At 39.8% G+C, this 23209-nt stretch overlaps 1 protein-coding gene across 3 annotated transcripts in view; it reads right to left on the reverse strand.

Annotated features, from left to right (window-relative positions):
- Positions 1-22775, reverse strand: part of CAST (calpastatin) — a 109582-nt gene extending 86807 nt beyond the window's left edge. For 2 of the 3 annotated variants that reach the window (XM_064376174.1, XM_064376173.1), the window contains exons 1-2: positions 22654-22775; positions 9630-9692 (exon numbers count right to left, since the gene is read on the reverse strand). In XM_064376174.1, the coding sequence (XP_064232244.1) occupies positions 9630-9692; positions 22654-22728 (138 nt within the window). In that variant the 5' untranslated portion in view covers positions 22729-22775. Of the gene's footprint in view, positions 1-9629; positions 9693-22653 lie in introns of those variants that run through there. The other variant, XM_064376178.1, reaches the window with a different exon arrangement.
- Positions 22776-23209: the final 434 nt, after the last annotated feature.

The following is a 23209-nucleotide window of genomic DNA, read 5'->3' on the forward strand; positions in this document are numbered from 1 at the left end:
TAGCTTTCAGAGAAAAAATCACAGTTTCATCAGATTCCAAACAAAACATGAACTAAAATTATTTCAGTATTCTAGCCCTCCAAGTTGTCTTTGTTTGTAAGTCCTTATTTTCTGTCCATATTTAAGAGGTGCTTTTCTACTCAAACATGTGCGTGTGCCCCACCTACACTCACAAGCACACAAAATATACACACACATATATACACACACAGCAGCAGCAGCCTTGATCTGAAAGTATCTCTTAGGGGCTCCAAAGTAAAAAAAAAGCTCAGATACACAACACTGGTCTCTTTAAGGTGTAAGCAGATACATGCATAGGTATTTCTCTGGTCATTGTTAAAACACTCTTATCTTACTCTTTTATTATCTATGCTGCTTATTGTTCTTTTTCTTCTGGTTTAAAAAATACATTTAGGATTTTAAAAAAGTAGGAAGAAGAAATAATAATTACTTAAAATCCTGTCAATCAAGACAACTAATTTCAGTTTTTTTCTGTTTTTATACAAATACAAAAATATGCACAAGATAACATATTATAATTATGTTATATAAATGGAATTGTAGATCTTACATTTATAAAGATTTTTTACCTAATATAAGCATTTCACCTGCCATTAAATGTTTTTCAAAACAGAGTATTAAAAATGCCTTCATCAGTACATCAGTGCCATGATTTCAAGTTTGTTATTATAAATAAAGCTATCATAAATATCTTTGAATATAAGTCAGTCAGTCATCATGTACACCTCTGATTATGTACTTGGAATACATTCCTAGAACTGGAATTTCTGGATCAAAAAGGCTTTTCTTGTTTATGATGCAGTCACTTGTTCCCTATTTATAAATATAATTTGTTTTAATTAAAGGAAAAGTTCAATCATATTTCTAACATTTTCAACATTATTGGTAAGTTTTTTATTATTCAAAGAAAATTTTTATATAAAATCAAGACCAAACCTTTTCTCAAAACACACACACACCCTAACATATACTCATTCAGAAAGACAAAGTCAACAATGTGTGGTCACTGCTAAGCCAAGAAATGTATTTTTCCATAATTTTTTTAACACTGTACCACAGCAAGGAATTACCTACTTTTAACCACTGGGTGTCCCCCGAACTATATGGTTAATACTCAGGCAGTTAACCCCAGGCAGATAACACCATTTCATGTCTAACAAATATCTAATCTTTCTTATCAGCAGCTGGTAGTAAGAACCCTCATTATCTTTTAAATTTGTTAGTCATTGAGCTTTCAATTTCACTATTTAGTGAAAGAAGTATATTGTATTAGACTTTGCTGAGTCTACTTGCTGTATTAAGAAAGTAAACAGGAGAAAAAAGGTGACAAAATTACATTCAGAGAAGCAATTTTTATCCCAAGTACTAAGTGAAACCAAAAATGGAATGTGATTATAAGATTCTTTTAGCTCTTGGCTTTCTATAAATGATTTTCTTCAAAATTGTAGATTTCAGATTTTAGAGTGATATATTTATAGAATGGTACCAAAGTCTAAAAAATTCTGGTCTTTAACCTCCAATTAGATCCTTTAGCAATGAGAGACTTGATGTGCAAAGGAAAGAGTCCAGAAATGCCAGCTTTAATGTGAATAACAAACTAGGAAGTCTAGAATCATAATGTTTAAGATAAACAATTTTTTAGGATTCACTTGTTAGTTCTTTCCAAACAACACCTTTCTTATTTGATGTTGCTTAATTAATAAGTGAATCCATTTACCAACAAACAACTGACAGAGAACAGTACCAAACAATCTGAGAGTTCTTCCCTGCATCTCATTTCATACAGCAGATGCTCTGTAATGAATGAAAGTCTAGTAGGTAGTGGGAATTTTTATCAGGATTGTGCCTATTCACCTGCCCAACAGCTGTAGCTCTGAGGAGATTTAGCTAGCTTGAACATGGAGAGCAGGGCTAAGGACAGTGTGCTCATCACAGCTGACAAGCTCTAGAAGTAGGTCAAGCTCTCCTTAAAAATGAGTGACTAGAAAGAAATTTTGCCTCTCAAAACCAACACAGAGAAAGGAAGAGGGTGCCATTATCTTGAAGACTGAAAAAGATCTCATAAAATGATACACGATAAGAAGAAAATTCAGACAAAAGTGTGCATCTTTGATAGGAAACGAGAGGTTATTACTTCATGAAATGGAATAGAGAGCTACAGAATTTTAACTGGGTGACAGGAGCAGGGTTGTGGGGGTGTCCAAAAGATGCTCACTGTTCCCCAATCGGATGTGTTTTCCCAGGTCCTTGGGCCTCACTCACCCAAGAATGGGGAGAGGGCCCTGGTGGTGCAGTGAGCTTGTTCAAATAAGTATCTGACACAGAGAGTTTTGCTGAAAGCTATTTATTAGGCAGAGAGAGAGAGAGAGAGAGAGAGAGAGAGAGAGAGAGAGAGAAAAAATATATAGAGAGAGCTCCCATGCTGTTGTGGGAGGGGATCCAGAGATGGAGTCTGCATAGGTAAAGAGAGAAAGAGAGAAGACTCCCATGCTGCCATGGGAGGGGATCCCAGAGAGGGAAATCCGTAAAGGTAAGGGAGTGGGGGAATTTAACCCTGGAGTTACTCCCACTCCATTCAAGTTCTTGTCCAGTAAAAGGAGTTCTTCCAAACTTCCTCTGGAGTCATTGATCTTTGACTCTGATATTGGATTGGTTGCCTGGCCCACAATCAAAGCTTCCTCCCTCAGAGCTTTTGGCAGGCTTTCTAAACAAAGGAAGCTCACCTGGGCTTTCTACCCATCCCTCATGCAGGAAAGTTAGACAAAGAACTTCAAGTTCCCAGACAGGGAGGTGGATGGAGGCATGGCTCTGGGAAGTTCTTGCCTTTGAAACCACGCTCCTTGTGGACTGGGAAGAGAAGTTAACACAGTCCCTCAGACTGAGATGGAAAGATAACGGAGTGAGACAAAGAGATAAGAGAGGATAAGAGGGGGGCACAAAGAAACCAAAAACCAAAACCAAAATTTAAACCTGTATTAGAAGTTTCAAAGAGCAGAATTTAGAAATAAAATATATGGGGGGGGGCAAACTTCAGAAACTCTCCTAGAGTGCAAGGGTAAATGCCAACAAAAGAAAATTGTGAGGCAGATGATTAGTGAATGTCTAATGTCAGAATTGCAGTAGTCCCTCTTATTTGCAGGGGATATATTCTAAGATTCCCCCATGGACGCCTGAAACTGCGAATAGTACTGAACCCTGTATTCACTATAGTTTCTCTTATACATACATACCTATAATAAAGTTTAATTTCTAAAATAGGCACTGTAAGAGACTAACAACAATAATAATAAAATATAACAATTATAGCAATATACTATAATAAAAGTCCTGTGGATGGGGTCTCTCTCTCTAAATATCTCACTGTATTGTACCATGGGTAACTGAAATCATGAAAAGTGAAACAGCTGATAAGGAGGAACTATTGCATATGTATGTTTAAGAAGAAACAAGGGAAACTAAAATAAGACTAATAATGAAGAAATCACTAAACAGATATTCCAAGACAAATTAATAAAGAAAAACACATTAATGTATAGGGACATTCTGGCAGTATTTTTAAACTGTAAGAACAAAAGAAAAATAAAATCTTGCACCAAGGCTAGAAAAATAAGCTTCCTAAAAAGTAAGCCAATTAGGCTGCCTCAGACATCTCTGTAGCACAAAAAGCCAGAAAACCATGAAGCAATAGATACAGAATTTTGATGAAACAAAACTGTGACCCGAGAATGTTGCACAATTTTGCATTGATTGACTTTCTTGTCTGTCACCAAAGAGAAAACATTCTTACATTCACACACACTCAGAAAATCATCACTGTGCTCTCTCCCTGAAAAAAATCTTAGAAAATACTCTAATCAATGAAACAAAAATTTCAAATGAAAAAAATGGGGAAACCACAGTTTGAAAGATCTTGTAACTTCCCGGAGTCAGTTTAGCCTCCCAAGTCGGACACCCAGCGCGAGCCTGTGCTCACTGCTTGGGGCTGGATCTCCTGGTGAACCAGATGTGACTGCCTCAATGCAGCTTTTCAGCTTGGCCTTTCTTGGCACTGAGACATGAGCTTGTGCAGCCACAATCAACTCCCCACAAATAATAAGCACTCTCTTGCCATGACACATAAAACAATGTTAAAATAATGTTTGCTGCAGTACTCTTCTAGAACTTGCTAATGACAGCTAAATCACTTGTGGGAACACCGTCACAAATTACTTATTGAGTAAGAAGTAAATTTCTCCCCCTTTCAAAAACAGAGCACAAAACAATGACAGATTAAATGCCATACTGGATGCCAAGGTACTTGAATAATGATTTTCTATATGCTTAAATGCCGCACACACTGATGGGTCTTTTTTTAATTGAAAAAGATTTATCTATCATGAAGCACATTATCATTTTCAGACTAGGCCCTATTTGTGATGTTCCTTTGCTATCTCTGCTTAAAAATCAAGATATGCAGCATTTAACTAAATGCAACATGCACACACAGAAAAAAGATGCAGGAAAATACACCAAGATGTATATAGTGTCCATTTCTTTAGGTGCTAGAATCCTAGATGAGGGTGTTTATTTTCTTTAAGTTCTCTGGTACTTTCTAAATTTTTTTCAATGATTATACTTTAGCTGCACAATCATTAAAAAGTACAAAATTGACATATATAATAATTATAAATACATGACATTATCACAATAATTTAAGAATATACACACAATTTTATAGCAGTAGTTATAACTAAGCAGTAAGACTCAGGGTAATATTGTTTTTCACAAGTATGTATTACTTTTGTGATGAAAAAAAGTCTAACTTCATTCAAAAAAAAGTTAAAAAAATGTTTGAGTCATTCAACACAATTCATACATTTTAGTAAGAGGAAAGGTTAATATTGATGAAAAGAGTGCTACCAATGCTATTATAGTAAGGAAAATGTTACAAATATCTTTTCCTTTAAGGCATAATTTCCATTCTCTTTTATTTATATCTTCTTTTCTTTACTCATAAAAATACACCCATTGTTAAATTTGAAGCTTTTAAAATAGGCTCTCTGAGATCATGCCCATTTTATAATTTAAATTCCATTCCCCAGGACTTCACTGAAATTTGTTGCTAAAAGATTCACACTCCCAACAGTGTGGCCAGATGTGTTAGTTACATCCTTTAAATAGATTTGATTGCAGGTTTGGAAAGACTTATTTGTTTTGCTGTATTTAAAGTTGCTGATGTTAAGTGTTTTCATTTTCCTCCTCTCTAACTATTTTATCTTTGGCTTGTTAGTTCATGCAACTTTTGGTGCTATAATTTCTCTACATCTAAGAAAGAATTGAAAAATTCATAACAATTAGTATAAACAAGCAAACATAAATAAATTCTCATAGACACTTACCTTACCCTATCCTCAAGTATTTGTATTTCAAATGTAGCATGAAAAATGATATGTTAGTTGCAACATTCTATTAAAATTGCTGCAGGTAGCTGGGTGTCATGGCTTACACCTGTAATCCTAGCACTTTAGGAGACTGAGGCGGGAGGATCACTTGAGCCCAGGACTTCAAGACTAGCCTGGGCAACATGAAACTCCATGTCTACAAAAGATAGAAAAAATTAGCTGGGCAAGGTGGCACACACCTGTAGTCGCAGCTATTTGAAAGGCTGAGGTTGGAGGATTACTTAAGCCCAGGGAGGTCGAGGCTGCAGTGAGCCATGATCATGCCACTGCACTCCAGCCTGGGTGACAGAGTAAGATCCCATCTCAAAGAAAAAAAAAAAATGCTGCAGGTATCTTAGGATCACTTAACAGTTGTGTTGGGGTCATATTATGAAAAAGTAAAAACTATTGACAAATAGCAAGGGAGAAAGAGCTCTGAAATTCACATGGCTATATTCAACTCCATGTATTTTTATATATGGCAATATAATGGTGGTTCTCATCTAACCCTCATCAATTTTTTCTTTTGGTTATACTCTCCCAAAGTCCTCTGTGCCCTTTTCTGGCATCTTTAATTGAAATGCAGCAGGGTAATAAAAAGAGAAGAAAAAACTGTAAAGAAGTACTCCTAAGACAGAAAGCAAATTTTCAAACTGATTTTGTTTTAAAGGCCCTGGTTTGTACTCAGAGGACTAACCATTATATTTGCATATGCTTGGGGACAATACATTATTTAACGTTTGAAGGTACATGCCAGTTTGGAAATGGATTACTAAATCCAAACTAAGCTTCTTAATCTCACGTTTTCTTCAACAGAGCAGCAGGTAAGAAAGTATTTGGGAGAAATAATCAGTTTCAGGAAGTCTTTCTCTGGTAATTTTGAGAAGAAAAGGGGATGGCAACAAACTATGGATGGTATGCAGGGCAGATAACAAATTCAGATTGCTCATGGTTTTATAATCATGAACATAAAGGCTAACATAATGCCTAAAGTGGGATAGTTTCTGTGGAAAGTAGAAAAGTTCCTTTTCAAAGTTTCCTTTCTTGTTAAATAATAAGTGTGCTAACAACTCTTTGTTAAGCCCTATCCTATGGAGCTATTAGACATGCATGCCTACAGGAACATAGTACATTCTATGTCCTTGCACTTTAACCAAGATATCTGTGCTGGACATGCTCACAGGCATTTCCCAGTTCTCCATTGCTTTTACCTGTTTAGAAAAGTTTTAAGTTGTTAGCCAATCGGGTTTTAGTTTAGATTGTGAGGTCTGGCTCCAGCCAACAAAGATAAAGCACAGCAGTAAGGAGGACCCCAAATGTGTAAGGGATAGATTCGTCTGTTTTTCCTTTGTTCATTGTACTCTTGGGGTAAGATGGTTAATGAGGGTACCTTTCCTACAGTCCAGGAAGTAAAAATTGCATTGCTGAAAAATCCTTTGTATCAGTGCTGATTTTTCTTTCTTTTTTTTTTTTTTGAGACAGAGTCTCGCTCTTGTTACCCAGGCTGGAGTGCAATGGCTCGATCTCGGCTCACCGCAACCTCCGCCTCCTGGGTTCAGGCAATTCTCCTGCCTCAGCCTCCCGAGTAGCTGGGACTACAGGCACTTGCCACCACGCCCAGCTAATTTTTGTATTTTTAGTAGAGACAGGGTTTCACTTTGTTGACCAGGATGGTCTCGATCTCTTGACCTCATGATCCATCCGCCTCGGCCTCCCAAAGTGCTTGGATTATAGGCGTGAGCCACTGCGCCCGGCCAATTTTTCTTTATGGCATCGAGCATCTATTTCCAAGTTTCCTTGAACTGCCTCCAGGACACAGTATCTCATCAATGACTTATTTACACATAACATAAAGAATGAGGCCTTTTGAGGCAGATCATTTTGGAAATATACCTTGACTACCAAGTCACCCACCTCCATGCTTGGCCACCCTAGCAAATACATACTGGCAGAATTTGAGGAGAGAGAAGAGCTCTAGGAACCTCTTCCAGTTTTGAGTGCTGTCCAATACACAAATTATTCTTCGTTCAAACAAATTCTGTTAAACTGATTTTGTCTAAAGCCATGGGGGCAGAGCAAGGTCTCTATCCTCTCTTTGCTTCCGTTGGTTGGGACAGAGCTGAAAGACTGATATGTCCAGGCTCTGGCACAAGGGCAGGAGTCACGAATGTGAATTTACCAGTAATATATAAAACAACATCAGAATTGCTTGAATGGCCAAGAAAGAGAAGAAAAATCCCCTGTTCCTTCTTTAAAGCAAAAGTTCAGCCTTTCAATTTTTAAATCAAAGTAAAGTCTGCCTCTTCTAACAGGGCTTCTTAACAGTGTTTTCCTTTCTAAACCTTTAATAAATATGGAGATGAGAGGCATTATAATCCAGACATTATATAAAGACTTATCTATGTGCCATCAGTTGTTACATACCAATAATGCCTGGATATCCAAGGTGTAATATTTAAGTTTTCAAGTTATAATTGGCCAGAATGACCATATGAGTCTTGGCTTTGTATCCATTTGACCATATTGGAAAGGAAGGATTAACATTAATAGAGGATAACATCCAAAACATTATTTACTAGTCTGGAGAATAAAGGAACATCATGGTTTTCAATCAGGAAGTGTTCCAATATTTGTTCAATATTAATTTGATATATAACCTATCTGGAAATATATTTAAAGGGTACCATTGATGAATGAGTTAAATGACACTAGGTAGATATTCATGCTGGGAAAGGAAGAAATTGGTTTGTTTGTTTGTTTGTTTTGAGATAGAGTCTAGCTCTGTCGCCCAGGCCGGAGTGCAGTGGCGCAATCTCGGCTCACTGAACCTCCACCTCCCAGGTTCAAGCTATTCTTCTGCCTCAGTCTCCCAAGTAGCGAGACTACAGGCACCCGCCACTACGCCCAGCTAATTTTTGTATTTTTAGTAGACATAGGGTTTCACTGTGTTGGCCAGGCTTGTCCTGAACTCCAGATCTCAGGTGATTCGCCCGCCTCAGCCTCCCAAAGTGCTGGGATTACAAGCATGAGTCACCTTGCCCGGCCAAAATTGTGGGGTTTTTTTAAATGAAAATTTAACTTTCAATAATTTAACCAGTAAGCAGGATGAAATCTTAGTATGTTTACTTCTATTTTCTATTTTTAAAGAAACATTTGCCTTTCATGGCTATAAAAAATTCATTACAAACTTGCTCGGTAAGAAACAATCTACAATACATTTTCATGGGTACTGGTAATGAAAACAATGGTAGAAAATGGAGGCATACACTTTAGTATAGACTGGATAGCAGGTTATAGCTATGACAGCCTTCTTACATATTAACTATTTTGAAACTGCAGAAAATAAGCTGAAAGAGGAACTAAATTTCAAAAAAAAAACCTGATTAATGTTGACAATATAGAGAAAAAATGATCACTTGATGCTTTCTAAATTTCCATATACCTTTTAGAACCTGGCTGTATGACCTTTACAAGTTAGAAAAGACTCAATTTCTAGTGGAGGAAGATGGATATATCATCCAGTTATATTGAGATTTAACACATAAAAAGCAGGTAAGGGGAGGCAAATCCTGTACCCTTTGGAAGGGCAGAATTTTCACATGACCCCTCTGTAGAGAAGCAGGTCATTCTTGACAGTGTAAACAAAGAATGGTATGTCATTCAGTGAAAGACGAAACTCACAGCCTCAAAGAAAAACCCATCTCAAGGTGGGGAGATTTGGTTTTACTAGTTTTCCACAGAATCTGTGCAAATAAAAGTAGTTATCTCTTCCTTTTGTTTATGAACCTGAATGACTGGTTAATCTGGCTGTCTCTATCCTCCTTTCATGGCTTACTGTCAGAAAAAAAGATTTTTCTCTCTACTACAACATTTGTTTTCCCTTCTACACTTGCCGGGTTCACCAACAAAACAATTTGGATTCACCAATTCCTATAGAGAAAACACCCTAAGCAACCAAGGCCTCTTTCTAAATGGAAAGTATTCATATAGGATCTGTTCCCAAGAACATGTTTTTAATGTATTTTTAGTGATTTCCCTTTATATTCTTGAATCAAATATTGGTTAAATATAAATTTACCAATATGAAGCAAAGTAGAAGCTCTTTGTGACATCATTATTTAATATTTCAAGGCAGACTTCGCAGTTTAAAAGCAAGAGAAAATGAAAGTCCAGCATTGTGGAAATTACCTCATCTGATCCTTTCTTTTCTCCTGGTTTGGAAGGCGATTCACTGGTTTTTTCACTGACGTGCTATAAAAAAGGAAAAAATGATGCTTAATAAAGGAAGATGACACAGATGATAGTAATTTTAATCCCCAAAGGCTAAATGCATACCCTTTTTTTGTTTGTTTGATTTTTTTTGAGATGGAGTCTCACTCTGTCACCAGGCTGGAGTGCAGTAGCATGATCTTGGCTCACTGCAACTTCCGACTCCTGGTTCAAGTGATTCTACTGCCTCAGCCTCTGGAGTAGCTGGGACTACCAGCCTGCGCCACCACACCCAGCTAACTTTTGTAGTTTTAGTAGAGATGGGGTTTCACCATGTTGACAAGGATGGTCTCAATCCCCCGACCTTGTGATCCACCTGCCTTAACCCCCCAAAGTGCTGGGATTACAGGTGTGAGCCACCGTGCCCCCCTCCGCCCCGCCGCTTTTTTTAAAAGGACCACTTTAATCTTCTTCCTGAGAATGTTGGTAATTCACAAATTAGGTGGCTTTCAAAAATCAAGCGATGCTACAGACATTCATTTGGGATCCAGAAGGTCATTCTGTAATTAACTAGATGCAGAGCTGATGGTGATGCCAAGGTGGCATCTTGTCTCCTACAAAACGTCTCATGAACTTTAAGCTCAAGTTTAAAGCATGGTAGACATCTCATTTATCAAGGAGATGAGACCTCTAAGAACCATGTTTCATCTGAAGCCATACTTAAGGCTCAGTTCAGCATGGACTCAAGAGTCCTCCAAGGAAATTCCCTAGAGTTCTTCCATGTATTCACCAGTGCAGAAAGATAAGACCTGAAGGACAAAGACCATACCTGAAACTTCTTCTATGTATTATGGCTTTAAGATTTCATTATGTCTATAAACAGAATTATTTTTCTTACTAGGACACTGAGGATAAATGCGATTTTTTAAAAGTTTTATTTTATTTTTAATCGACACATAATTTGTACATATTTATGGAGTACAAGGTGATTTTTGAAATTATATATTCGGTAGTGATCAAATTGGGGTAATTGCTAAATCTATTGCCTCAAACATTTATCATTTCTTTGTGGTGAGAACATTCAAAATCCTGTTTTCTAGTTATTTTGAAGTATATAACACATTACTGTTAACTATAGTCACTCTACTGTGCAATAGAGCAACAGATCTTATTCCTTGTAACCAACTGTCTTTATACCCATTGATCAACCTCTCCCAAAGGCAAATATTTTTACATGGGGCATAAAAGCTTCAAGTAGCTTACATATTCATTTGTGTTGGTGATAAAATAAACCATAACTTTACTGAAATTTTTTGAAAATGAAAAAATAGTTATATGTTTCTGAATAGGGGGTGCAAAGAATTATTTCATCTCTGGCACACTGTGGGATGTTCAAGAAAGTGGGAAAAGAGAGCCAAATAGGAGAAAATAAAAGTTCACCGTTGAATTCAATCCTAATCACCATCAGTTGAATCAAAATATAAAATGCTATTATGTTCCCTAGAGAGGATTCATAAACTGGACTTATAGGTCAGTGAAATTATTTGAATTAAAAATGATAATAATAATGGTAATATAATAATTTATAATTATACACAAGGCACTTACATATAGAGTCTCATTTGATACAAAAAAGAGGCTCATGTTGTTTCATAAATGAGAAAACTTAGAATAATAGTGATTTGATGGTGTTTACAAGGAAATATAACTAGTAAATGGGAAAAAGTCACAAAGCAGGCTTTCTGACTAAAATCTGTTGTTTGCCATTAGAACATGCTAAATGGAATTAGATAATATTTTCTGTAATCACATTCACCTGTAAAAGCTTGCTGCTCTTGCTGCTGAAGTGTACTGAGCTCTCTGAACTACTTTTGATTTTCAGTACTGGCCGACTCATAAATCATCATTTGCTTGAATAAGCTCTGTTAAATTTGTTTAAAATTGTATTTAAACATCCCTAAAAAAATTTGTCTAAAATTTTATTTAAACATCTCTAAAAAACATTCTACAAAGACAGAGATTACCAAATCTTCCAGAACTGGTAATTTTAGAACCATAATATCACATTCAATTATTATCTGTAATTCATATTTCTTCAGATTACATAATGTAAGTAATAACAATAATAGCCACTGTTTTATTGGGTATTTACTGATTTGAGTGACTCATTGACTTGTCAGGAGGTGTAATTATTCCATTTTACAAATGAGAAAACTTTAAAAGGTGACTTGTTCCTGTTTGGTACAAGGTTCAAAGCTCTCCAAAGGGTCTCACTCTGCTTTCTACTTTGTGGTAAATATATATCATAATTTATTACCCCACAGTAAATGCACGTACAGACTTTTCTCCCTTAAAATACAGGGATATAGATTTATTTTTTTAAAATGTTTTAAATTGTTTCCTAATGATAATTCAAAAGGGATTTCCTTGTAGACATCTAGATTAACTAACATTATCAGTTACTTGCTTCTATTGATATGTTTAAAACCTCTCAAAATTATGCAGGCTCCAAATAATAGTTTGGGAGGGACATAAATAATGAATGCTTTTTAAAATGTTGACTTATAATAACAATTTTTAAATTATGTATTATAAGCATTGTTATTTTTTGACTTCAAAGGAAATTGTTGCTCACAATAGAAAGCTATTTTAAAATAAGCAAAAGTATAATGGCATCAATAAAACTCACTTATAATAAAAAGTCAACTTTTCAAAAACTTCATGGATTATATTTTTCCACTTCCTATTTTTTTTGAGACGGAGTTTCACTCGTTACCCAGGCTGGAGTGCAATGGCGCGATCTCGGCTCACTGCAACCTCCGCCTCCTGGGTTCAGGCAATTCTCCTGCCTCAGCCTCCTGAGTAGCTGGGATTACAGGCATGCACCACCATGCCCAGCTAATTTTTTGTATTAGCAGAGACGGGGTTTCACCATGTTGACCAGGATGGTCTCGATCTCTTGACCTTGTGATCCACCCGTCTCGGCCTCCCAAAGTGCTGGGATTACAGGCTTGAGCCACCACGCCCGGCCCACTTCCTATTTTTTAATTTTTTTTGAGACCGAGTCTCACTCTGTTGCCCAGCCTGAAGAGCAGTGGTGCAATCTTGGCTCACTGCAACCTCCTCCTGGGCTCAAGCTATTCTCGTGCCTCAACCTCCCAAGTTGCTGGGATTACAGGTGTGCACCACCACACCTCGGTAATTTTTGTATTTTTAGTAGAGATGGGGCTTCACCATATTGGCCAGGCTGGTCTGGAATCCTGACGTCAGGTGATCTGCCTGCCTCGGCCTCTCAAAGCTCTGGGATTACAGGCATGAGCCACCATGCCCAACACAGTTCCTATTTTAAGCCCAGCTTTTTATTATGAAAAATATCCAACAGACAGAAAAGTTGAAAGAACAATACAATGAATGCCCATAATCCCCCCACTTAGATTTCAACAACTATTAACATAGTTGCCATATTTTGCCCTGTTTGCATGAGAGAGGAGAGAGAGAAACAAGTGGGCACTACACGTCTTTACATACCTGTATTAGAAGTAAATTGCAGACATCCTGAAATTTTAACCCTAAACTTTTCACCATGCCTCTCCTTAAACTTGAGCACATTCACCCAAATGGTATTGGTATATACCCAATACCATTATCACCCTAAGAGAATTAACAAGAACTTCCAGTAAATAACAACTGTATCAAGTAACCATTGCCCTGATCTTTTCTTGGAGCTTATGTAATATTCAGCAGTCTGTTAATAATATAAAATCAATTGTATCTTTTCGCTGAGAGAGATTTATGAAATAATTGAGTACTTTTCACATAATTGAGAGGATGGAATGAAATACTTGGGTTGACATATGTCAAATTTGATTCAGCTCAGGAATCTGCAGGAGTCTTTCTAACAAGTGAAGAGAGAAAACTCTGCTGACGTGTAACTGCTGGATCGAGGAGAGTGAGACAAGCAGGGAACAGGGAAGGAGTGACAGCTGGGAAAGGAGAATTGCACCACGAAACTAATTAGAGAAAAGAAATTAACACCTCCTAAGCATCTGCTCTGTGTTCGGCCTAGTGCCAGGCATCTCCTATGTGGTCTTCTTTGCTCCCCATAGCAACTCTAGGGAGTACCCACTGTGGCCTTGGTTCATGGATAAAGAAACTAAAGATCTGAACAGTGATGCTCTCCATGGTCATATCTCTCAGGATTATGAGGACCAGAGGCCAGGCTACTTTGGATCTAGTGAAAAGCTAACTGAGATCTTAGGATTATCATCAAGAAAGTCTTTAGAGCAAGCCAGTGCTCTGGAATGAAAACAAAACAAAGGGCATGAAAAATAACAAAACAAAATCTTCCTATTCTAAAACTTGTTTTACAAATGAACCGAACACACAATACTTACAAATTCTGTCCTGTATTGGCAGCTAGAGCAGAGGTCAAAGACAGGAAGAGCAGGACAGGATGCCACAGTAAAGAATGTCATTGGGAGGACAAGGCCGTAGAAGACAGGAGACTACCTCGGGGCTAAGATGAAGGTGGTATGTGCTACAGAAGCCAGAGCCAGGGACAAAAACCACATAAAGGGCTTTGCTGTCTTCACTCAGGAAGGAATAATCTTCCAAACTGTTTTCACTCCCATTTTTATCACATAATTGGCAAGTAGAACTGTCCTTTGTCCTCATTCTAGGTGACAGCTTCTATATGTTTAAAATCTGCCATAGCAAACCCATAAATCTGAAAAAAAATCAACAAGAGCTAAATGCAATAAGGCTCAGAGCCTGAGCTCTCACCCAGCTCAGGGCTTCTTCTGCCAGGGTAGAAGCTTCAGCTCTGCCACATTTGGGCACCCGCCCTGTTGTTACCCAGATACACACAGATACATAGACAGCCAAGGAAACACGTCACACAAAACAAGATAAAAATCAGAGAAACTAGCCAGGCATGGTGGCGCATGCCTGTAGTCCCAGCTACTTGGGAGGCTGAGGCAGGAAAATCGCTTGAACTCAGGAGGCAGAGGTTGCGGTGAGCCGAGATCGTGCCATTGCAATACAGCCTAGGCAACAAGAGCGAAACTCCGTCTTTAAAAAAAAAAAAATCTAAGAAACTTCTTCACATATAAAAGAAGCAAGAAGGCTGGACGCAGTGGCTCACACCTGAAATCCCAGCACTTTGGGAGGCCAGGACGGGGGCATCACGAGGTCAAGAGTTCGACATCAGCCTAGTCAACATAGTGAAACCCCATCTCTACTAAAAATACAAAAAAATTAGCCAAGCATGATGGCGCATGCCTGTAGTCCCAGCTACTGGAAAGGCTGAGGCAGGAGAATCCCTTGAACTAGGAGACTGAGGTTGTGGTGAGCCGAGATCGCGCTACTGCACTCCAGCCTGGGCAACAGAGCCAGACTCTGTCTCAGAAAAAAAAAAAAAAAAAAAAAGCAAGAAGACAGAAAAGCAGTCCTTGCCAGTGTAAGTCCAGTTGTGAGAATACCAAATGCTAGTGTGCTTCTGAAATGCCATTTATTTATTTATTTAATGGGTCTTCTTTTAGGACGAAAGGAAAACATTGTAAAGTAACATTGTGGTGATGGTTGTGATCGCTCTGTGAATATACTAAAAAATACTGTATCATATGCTTTAGTGGGTGAATTATTTGAAAACTTAAAAATTTTCCTTCTTCAATTTGGTGACAATTTCATCGAGATAGTATTTGCATGTCCAGGGACAGCTGTGGAAAAATCATGGGGCAACAAAAAGTTATCTTGGTGCCCTCTGGACTCTCGGAGTGTATGAAACTCAGCTCTCTACCATCACACACACTGAGAAAGGCCTGTTCCAGGGGCTCCCGAGGATCACAAAGCCTTCAGGTTAGCAGTGGGTCGCATCCTTCTGTGCCTGTCACAAGCACCTGGGAAGCTTTTAGAAACATTTGTGCCAGGGCACAGGGATTTAGATTTAGTTTGCATAGAATGGGGCCTGGGCATGGATAAATTTTCTAAAGTTCTCCAGCTGATTCTAATATACAGCCAGGACTGAGAACCACTGGTTTTGGGGGAAGATTTGTGGGCACCATGATAGGAAGTGGAAGGTTCTACTTCTCAAACCATCCCACCGAGTCAGCACCTGCGGGGAGGTTCCCAGGGTCAGGCCGACTGGGGCGTCTGTGGGCTCCTCCTGGGTAAACTTTGATTGCTCAGTGAAGTAGCACAGTGCCCCATGTCCACACCAGTGTTTCCTAATTCTGAGCTTTGCCCTACTAATGAAGCATCATATTTTCATATTTGCACATTAATCTCTATTTTCTCAGTAAAGCAAACAAATTAGCACTTTATCGTACACTCTCTTGCTTACTGATGACTTTATAAACTTACATATTGCCTTCCTAATCGCAGGATAAATTATATCCTTTTTTCCCTAGTGTTGGTAGGACCACAGCAAATAATTCTTGATTGAATGACCATGTTTCCACAAACCTATAAACGTTCTCTGAGAAGTACTTTTGCTCTTTTCTGATCAGGAAGCTAGACAAAAGAGAAAGAGGCCAAGAAAGTAGCTTGAAAAATTAAGAGACAATGTGCAAATTGGTATTTCCCACAAAAACACCTTAACATTTGTATATGTGTTCTAGTTGCTAAAGCAAGATGATTCAGCAAACAAGCAGAAGGACCAAAGCTTCTGTAAAGTTGGTTTTGTTTCAGAACAATCTCCCTGGGTGCAGATCCTAGGAGCGTCTGCCTTCAGGTGGATTCTTCGTTCCACTCCTGCTCTGTTCAAGTTGCAGTGGAACTTTGCTGGCTGCAATTCTCTTGATGGATGGCCTCAAGTTGCATTTAGCCAACAGCAGGTACTGCCAGGAGACTAGAGGTGGTGGGCAGGTGGTATTCCCTTTGCCCCACCCCCTTCTCCTCCAGTAGTACCTCCTGCAGGACAGGTCAGCTGTGATTCCAACTTCTGCAAGGTGACCCTTGTCCTCCCAGTGTCCAGCTAGACTAGGGTTGGTAGCAGCTTCCTGTAATTTCTAATCTCTGCGTTGCCTCACCATCTCCTGATGGCTTCCCAGACTTTTCTGTTACCTGGGTAACCAATTCCCTGTTACAGTCCGTTTGTTTTAAATACTCAGGGTCATTTCAGTCTCTTAGTTGACTGTGATAGGGCAGAAAGAGCATAGATTTGTAAGGCTATGTGACCGTGACCTTGGGCAGATAATTTAATTTTTCAGTTTCTTCTTGTAAAATAGGGCTAATGGTATCTATTCCAGGGGCTGGCAAATTTATGAAAAGAGCTGACATTAGTGAGGAGCCTGGCCCATTTCCTCATTCATTTTAACAATACAATTAAAATTATTACACTCCCTTCTTTTTCCCTGGCAGCAATCTGACTCTGGTGAACTAGAAGCCAGTGAGCAAAGGTTTGAGGGTTTCATGTTCTAAGGCTGTAAACACTAGAACAGATGAATTTAGTATTTTACTTTTCCTGAAGTACAAATGACCCTTCTAAGCTTCATCTGATAAAGCTTTTGTTTAGTACTTTGTCTATCTCATGACTGTGTATTATATATTATTCTCACATCTTCATATTATACTAAAGGAGATAAACTACATGGGGGTTAAAAAATTCATTTTCCCAACAAACTACAGCAATTTAGTTACAAGGATGACACTTAGATTTGCAATTCCCATGCTTAAAATATGTTGAAAGGGGGTGTGTGTGTGTGTGTGTGTGTCTGTGTGTGTGTGCTGGCAGCTGTGAAGGTTAACAGATAAAATAAGATTGGCACAATGTTGACAATTATTGACATCAATGATTGGTATATGAAGAGGTCATTATACTCTTCTCGTGTTCTGTGTACTAATGCTTACTATGTATTAAGGATTAACTGCATAGCTGTAATTCTGAAATCCCTATGTCTCATTGAACCCCAAGTATTCATTTTTTTCTAACATTTTAAGATTTTAGTGGACAAGACAAGATGACACCATAAAGGTATATGCTCTTTGTGTCCAGTTTTCAGAGGTAGCATCTATTGCCTGTCACAGATCAGCTCCTAGGATTTACCTGAAGTAAGCCTTAATGAGTTTTTCCTAAGTCAAAAGGGGTATCAGAAGAATTTACATAGTTACTTTGTTGCCACAGCAGTGGGTCATGAGAATGAAATGCAAGAGGAGGCCAGGCGCGCAGACCACCACACAATTATTTTTGTGTGTGTGTCCACTGCAGTCTGCACAAAACTGACACACAGCAGGTGGACAATAAACAACTGTGAACATCTCTGACCTTTAGCAAATGTATTCTTATGTTCTATGAGTTTTCTACAGTCGAAACGAACTCCATACAGTTTTAGGAAACTATAACTTTAGACCTTTTTCTTCCGGAGTTAACTGACTTTTCCATCTGAGGAAGTAACTTACATAAACAGTATTTATTGGATGGAGTTCTTGCATTTTTCTTAACTGGAAGACATCTGATATACTCCCCCCCACCTGCCCCCACTTATGGTGGCTGTAAAGCTTTCTGGGTATGTTTTCGTGAAAAGAAAATGAGAGAACTTAAAAAACAGAACTTTAGTATCTGTTAATATTATTTTCATCTTTAATATGTCTCAAGGAGGAAAAATGATGGTCTACTTAGAGTACTCTTGTATCTGCTGAGACAATCTAGTCAGGACTAATCACCCACCTATCCACCTTGGAATCTGACATGACCACCCACTGTTCCCACCCCCAGAGGGCTATAGCATTCTTTAAAAAGCGCTTGTAGGATATAATTAACTTTCTGGGAAGTGCCAAAACTGATTAAAGAAAAGTATTATCAGATGCTACTCTTAGTTTAAAAGGCTTATACACAATGGGAGCAAACTAATTCAAAGACTATCAGGTGAAAGAGAAAGGCTGTATTTGACCTCTATGTTTTCATTACCCTAAAGTCTGTGGCCTTTTTGCAGGCCCTATTATTTGCCTTCCTTAGTCCTAAAATTCACTATGAGCGAGAGATCTGTCCTGCCATGGGAGGCTTGCAACACTCTTCCCAGACTGGCTGCAATGATGGGGCCTCCCAAATGACTGTGCTCCTTGATCATGCTGTCACTAGGTCTATGGATCTAATTAGGGTAAGAAGCACCTTTAATTAACATAGCCTAATAGAATCAACTTGTGATTCAGGAATGTGATTACTGGTGTGGGCCAAATTTACCTTCTTTCATGCTTGATCATTACATTGCTCATAAGATGTTCTTCAAATCTAGCCTTTCAAAGTTGTGTGTGTGTGTGTGTGTGTGCGTGTGTACTACAACCACATAATTCTTCAGAAGATGAAGTCAATACGATTGATGGCATTCAATGTGGAAATACACACTGTGATGTTTCACTGACTAGCTTTAAAGGTGGCATGCTGTTAAACGAACGAGCTTAGGTATGTCTTTTAATTATTTTATTTTATTCTGCCTAAATTTTGAAAGTTAGATCATTTATAAACTTTTTCAGTACTTAAAGGATTCCACAAAGATATTTTAATTATAGGATTTACCTGAGGTATTCTGAGATGTCCGTATATACAGACATCTGTATTTATATCTGTAGATATATACACATATGAATCTATATCTATATATGTATTATACATGTATGTGTATATACAGACATCTGTATTTATATCTGTAGATATATGCACATAAGAATCTATATTTATATAGGTATTATACATGCCTGTGTACATACAGACATCTGTATTTATATCTGTAGACATATACACATATAAATCTATATGTCTATATATGTATTATACATGCATGTGTATATTATATAAAAATATGCACACATATTTATATTGGATTATATATGTTTATGTATGCGTATACATATATATGTATGTAGGTATTATATATATATAAACTGGCTTCATGGAGCTTTGGGGGATTTATGGGTGTTCTTTTGGAAATCTCTGAACTCCCTGAAGGTATATTGGAAACTGCATTTTGTGTACATTTGTATGTATTTTGTTGTGGGAAAGCAGTCCATAAATTCCATTTGATTCTCAAAATTGTCTCTGACCACCTACCTATTACCAAAGGAAAAAAAGAAAGTTTAGGAGCCCATGGTCTAGAGCTATACTGTCCATTAGTATAGCCCTTAGCCACTGTGGCTACTGAACACTCTTGAAATGCAGCAAGCGTGAATTGAGATGTGCTGTTCATGCAAATATACACTGGATTTTGAAGAATTAATATGAAAAAGAATGTAAAATATCTTAATGGCTTATCCACTGATTACATGTTGAAATAATAATATGTGGGATGTAGTAGGTTAAGTAAAATACAACAATTAGCACAAATTTCACCTGCTCTTTATGATGTTGTTGTTCAAGTGGCTCCTTGGAAATCTAAAACTGCAGATGTAGCTCACATTATATTTCTGTTGGGAAAAGTTAAAGCTTGATCACAGTCATGTTGCTGGTTCTAGGAAGTTCCTACCAGCAAAAAGTTTTCATGACAGTACCAAAATTGGATTCTAAGAGAGGTTTTAGCAAAAACATCAGACTATGACTAAACAGAACAGCATAGATTTAAACTCCTTTCATCCAAGTAACCCAGTAGTTTCCTTTAGAGAATCATGAATGTGGAAGGAGAAGTCTTATGTCAGCTCTGAACTACTACTACTCATATTTGCAGATAATGTACATGGTTCATTTCGATAAGAATCTTAGGACAATAATGACTCAAAGCAAACTTTTTCTCTTAGCACATCAATAAAATGCTACATTTAAAGGTCCAGGAAATGCACTGGGAAACATTCATGAAGAAATATCTCAAGGGAAATTGGAATTCCCAATTCTTAAAAGTATATGTAAATGGCATCTTGATTTTGAATCTAATTAGTCCTCACCAGTACTTATGTAGAGCATATCATTTCAATTTTACAGATGTGAAAGCAGGTTGAAAAGGTTGACTTATTTCCATTTGAGAAAAACTCTTTGTTCTCCACAATGTATGTGGAGGCTTTAAAAAGCACTTGCAGGCCCAGTGCAGTGGCTCATGCCTGTAATCCCAACATTTTGGGAGGCTGAGGTGGGAGGATTACTTGAGACCAGAAGTTTTAGACCAGCCTAGGCAACATAGTGAGAGAGACCCTATATAGTATATTGTATGTGTGTGTGTATATATATATAGTACTATATATGCACACATATATATACACTATAAATATGCACACATACACACTACACATATATAGCCTATCTCCATATATAGTATATATTATATATACTATATATATAGAAAGGGAGAGTAAAAATAGTTTTTAAAAACACTACTTGTGGATATAATTCTGCCTGGCACATAGTAGATGATCAATAAATGCCCATTGTCTGATAAGTAACAGTTTCTTGATTCTTATATACAATTTATAGCTCCAAAGTGTCTGAATCCAACATCTTTGCTTTTTCCAACACCACATGCTAAGAGAGAAAGAGATATACCTAACTAATTTTTAAATTCTCACCATAAATCAATGGGGGACATAAACATTTTGGCTTTCACTGTCAACAAAACCTTTGTGTGTTTTTTTTTTTTTTTGAACGGCAATGTAATGTTAAATCATGCTTCCTGGTTCCAAAACATTAGAAGTGCCAGCTTGACTGGATATCACACCTAATTGGTAAGACAGACATTCAGTGCACCAAACAAATGGAACGTTCCCGTCCCTCATCCAAAGCAATAAAGTGCAGAGCAGATCGCTGTCTTGCGCGCTGTCTCTCTCTCCCTCCCTCTCTCACTTCCTCGGTTTCTCTCTCCCATCCCTCCAAGGCTCTGTCCAAGGGTCTTGGTTTCAGATCTCAGTTGCTTCTGCGCCTTGGTGTTTGGGATTTTCTCCTTGACTTACATTGCAGCTGCCTCTCCTTTGCATTGGCAAATGTTAAGTCCAACAACCTCCCTCTAAAAGTTTTGAGGTTTACTTAGGGGTTAAAAACAAACCCTAGATCTAAGCTCGTATGAACTGCGTCCGAGTTCATTCAGGAATCCACCTCCTAGACGGAATTCCTCCAGCAACAATTCCAGTTCCATCCCACTTGTACCGGGGCGAGAGAGGTGCACACGCCGCGCACGCTCGGGCGCGCTCACACATACCACAAGAGGGTGAGTCCCCGGCCTTTCCCGGAGCCTAACCTGGAGGTCTGTGAGGAGGTCGCACCCGGTCCGCAACCCTTCTCCGCCAAACCTCGGACAACGCTTCGTCCGCACGCCCAGAAGGGCAAAGCCAACACACTCCCTTCCAACACCCTCCCTTCCAGGTCTTGCCCAGGCACAACCGCTCCTATTTACCGTCTTGTACCACCAGCTGGCGAATGCCATGGCGACAACCGGCTGGCTCCGATCCGCACGGCGGGGGACCCGGCGAGGACGCGGGGTGCTGTGCTGGGGGCGCCGGGCTCGCACTATGCCTGGCCGGGACTTGGTTGGCACTGAGCTCGGCTCACCCCGAGGCTGCCAGGTGGGCAGAACCCTGGGGGCGGGGCCAGTAGTAGACCCCGCCCCTCAGGTCCCCGCCCCGCCCCGCCCCGCCCCGCCCGCCCGATTTGGCTCAGGGCTGAGTAGGAAAGAGGCTCGGCGTCTCCAGGCAGCCGCGCCCTGCGGCCCGGCACTAGCGTAGAAGACTAGATTCCGCTGTCCAGTGAAACCACCCCACTCACTCGGGGGTCCTGAGTGAACCTCATTCCCCTTTCATCCTCATCCTCATTCACCATGTCTCACCAGCCAACTTTTCTCGACGCGCCCCCCACCCACTATACCCGGCCAACGCCACGCCCAGCGCTCTTGAGCCGGACAGGAAACCGCGGCCACCTCCAGCCACCTGCCCAGCAGCGGCCGAGCCAGGAGCCCTCTCCCTGTCCCTCTCCCTGCCCCGCCGGGGCGCCGGGGGCGGCAGATCGGCCAGCCCGGCAACGCCCCTGGAGGGCGGCCACAGCTCCGAGACCCGGTCCCCAGTCTCCCAGCCCCGCGGCGCCGACAGGAGCTCCACTCACCTCCTGGGTGCGGCGGGCTGCGGCAGCGCGCCCGGGCCGCGGGGAGGCGGCGGGCTTCTGGCCGGGCTGGGACATGGCGAGGCCGCTGCGGGCGCTGCCTCCGGGAAGGCGCCGCAGAGAGTGGCGGGGAGGCCAGCGAGGGAGGGAGGGAGCGGAGGGCCCTGGAGCGCGCTGTGAGACAGCTTTTCCGACCCCACCCCAGGCCTGCACAGGGGTTCCCCTCGCCCCGTTGGGCCCTCCTCTTCCTGCCCGCGGGGGGACCCGGGCTCCTGCCCTGTAACTTAACACCCTCCGCCCCGGTCCTCAACGGGTGACCCTCCCCGGCCCCAGCACTGCTCGGGTCCCGGTTGGTCAGAAAAAAGGGGTTGGAGGTTACAGCGTTCCTCCTTCGATGCCCAGATCGATCTTGCAGTTGTGCAACGAGAGAGCGGGACCCGGGCGTGGCCCGTTTACCCTTCGACCTTCCTCCCAAGAATCCGGAGAAGTAGATACTTTTTTACATTCCGCCCTGCTTTAGCTGAGAGTTTACCAACTCAAATCTGGCTCAAGCCTGGAC

The sequence above is a fragment of the Aotus nancymaae genome, unplaced genomic scaffold (assembly GCF_030222135.1).
Source record: "Aotus nancymaae isolate 86718 unplaced genomic scaffold, 86718_ANA_hifiasm-v0.15.2.pri h1tg000014l, whole genome shotgun sequence".
Taxonomy (NCBI): Eukaryota; Metazoa; Chordata; class Mammalia; order Primates; family Aotidae; genus Aotus; species Aotus nancymaae.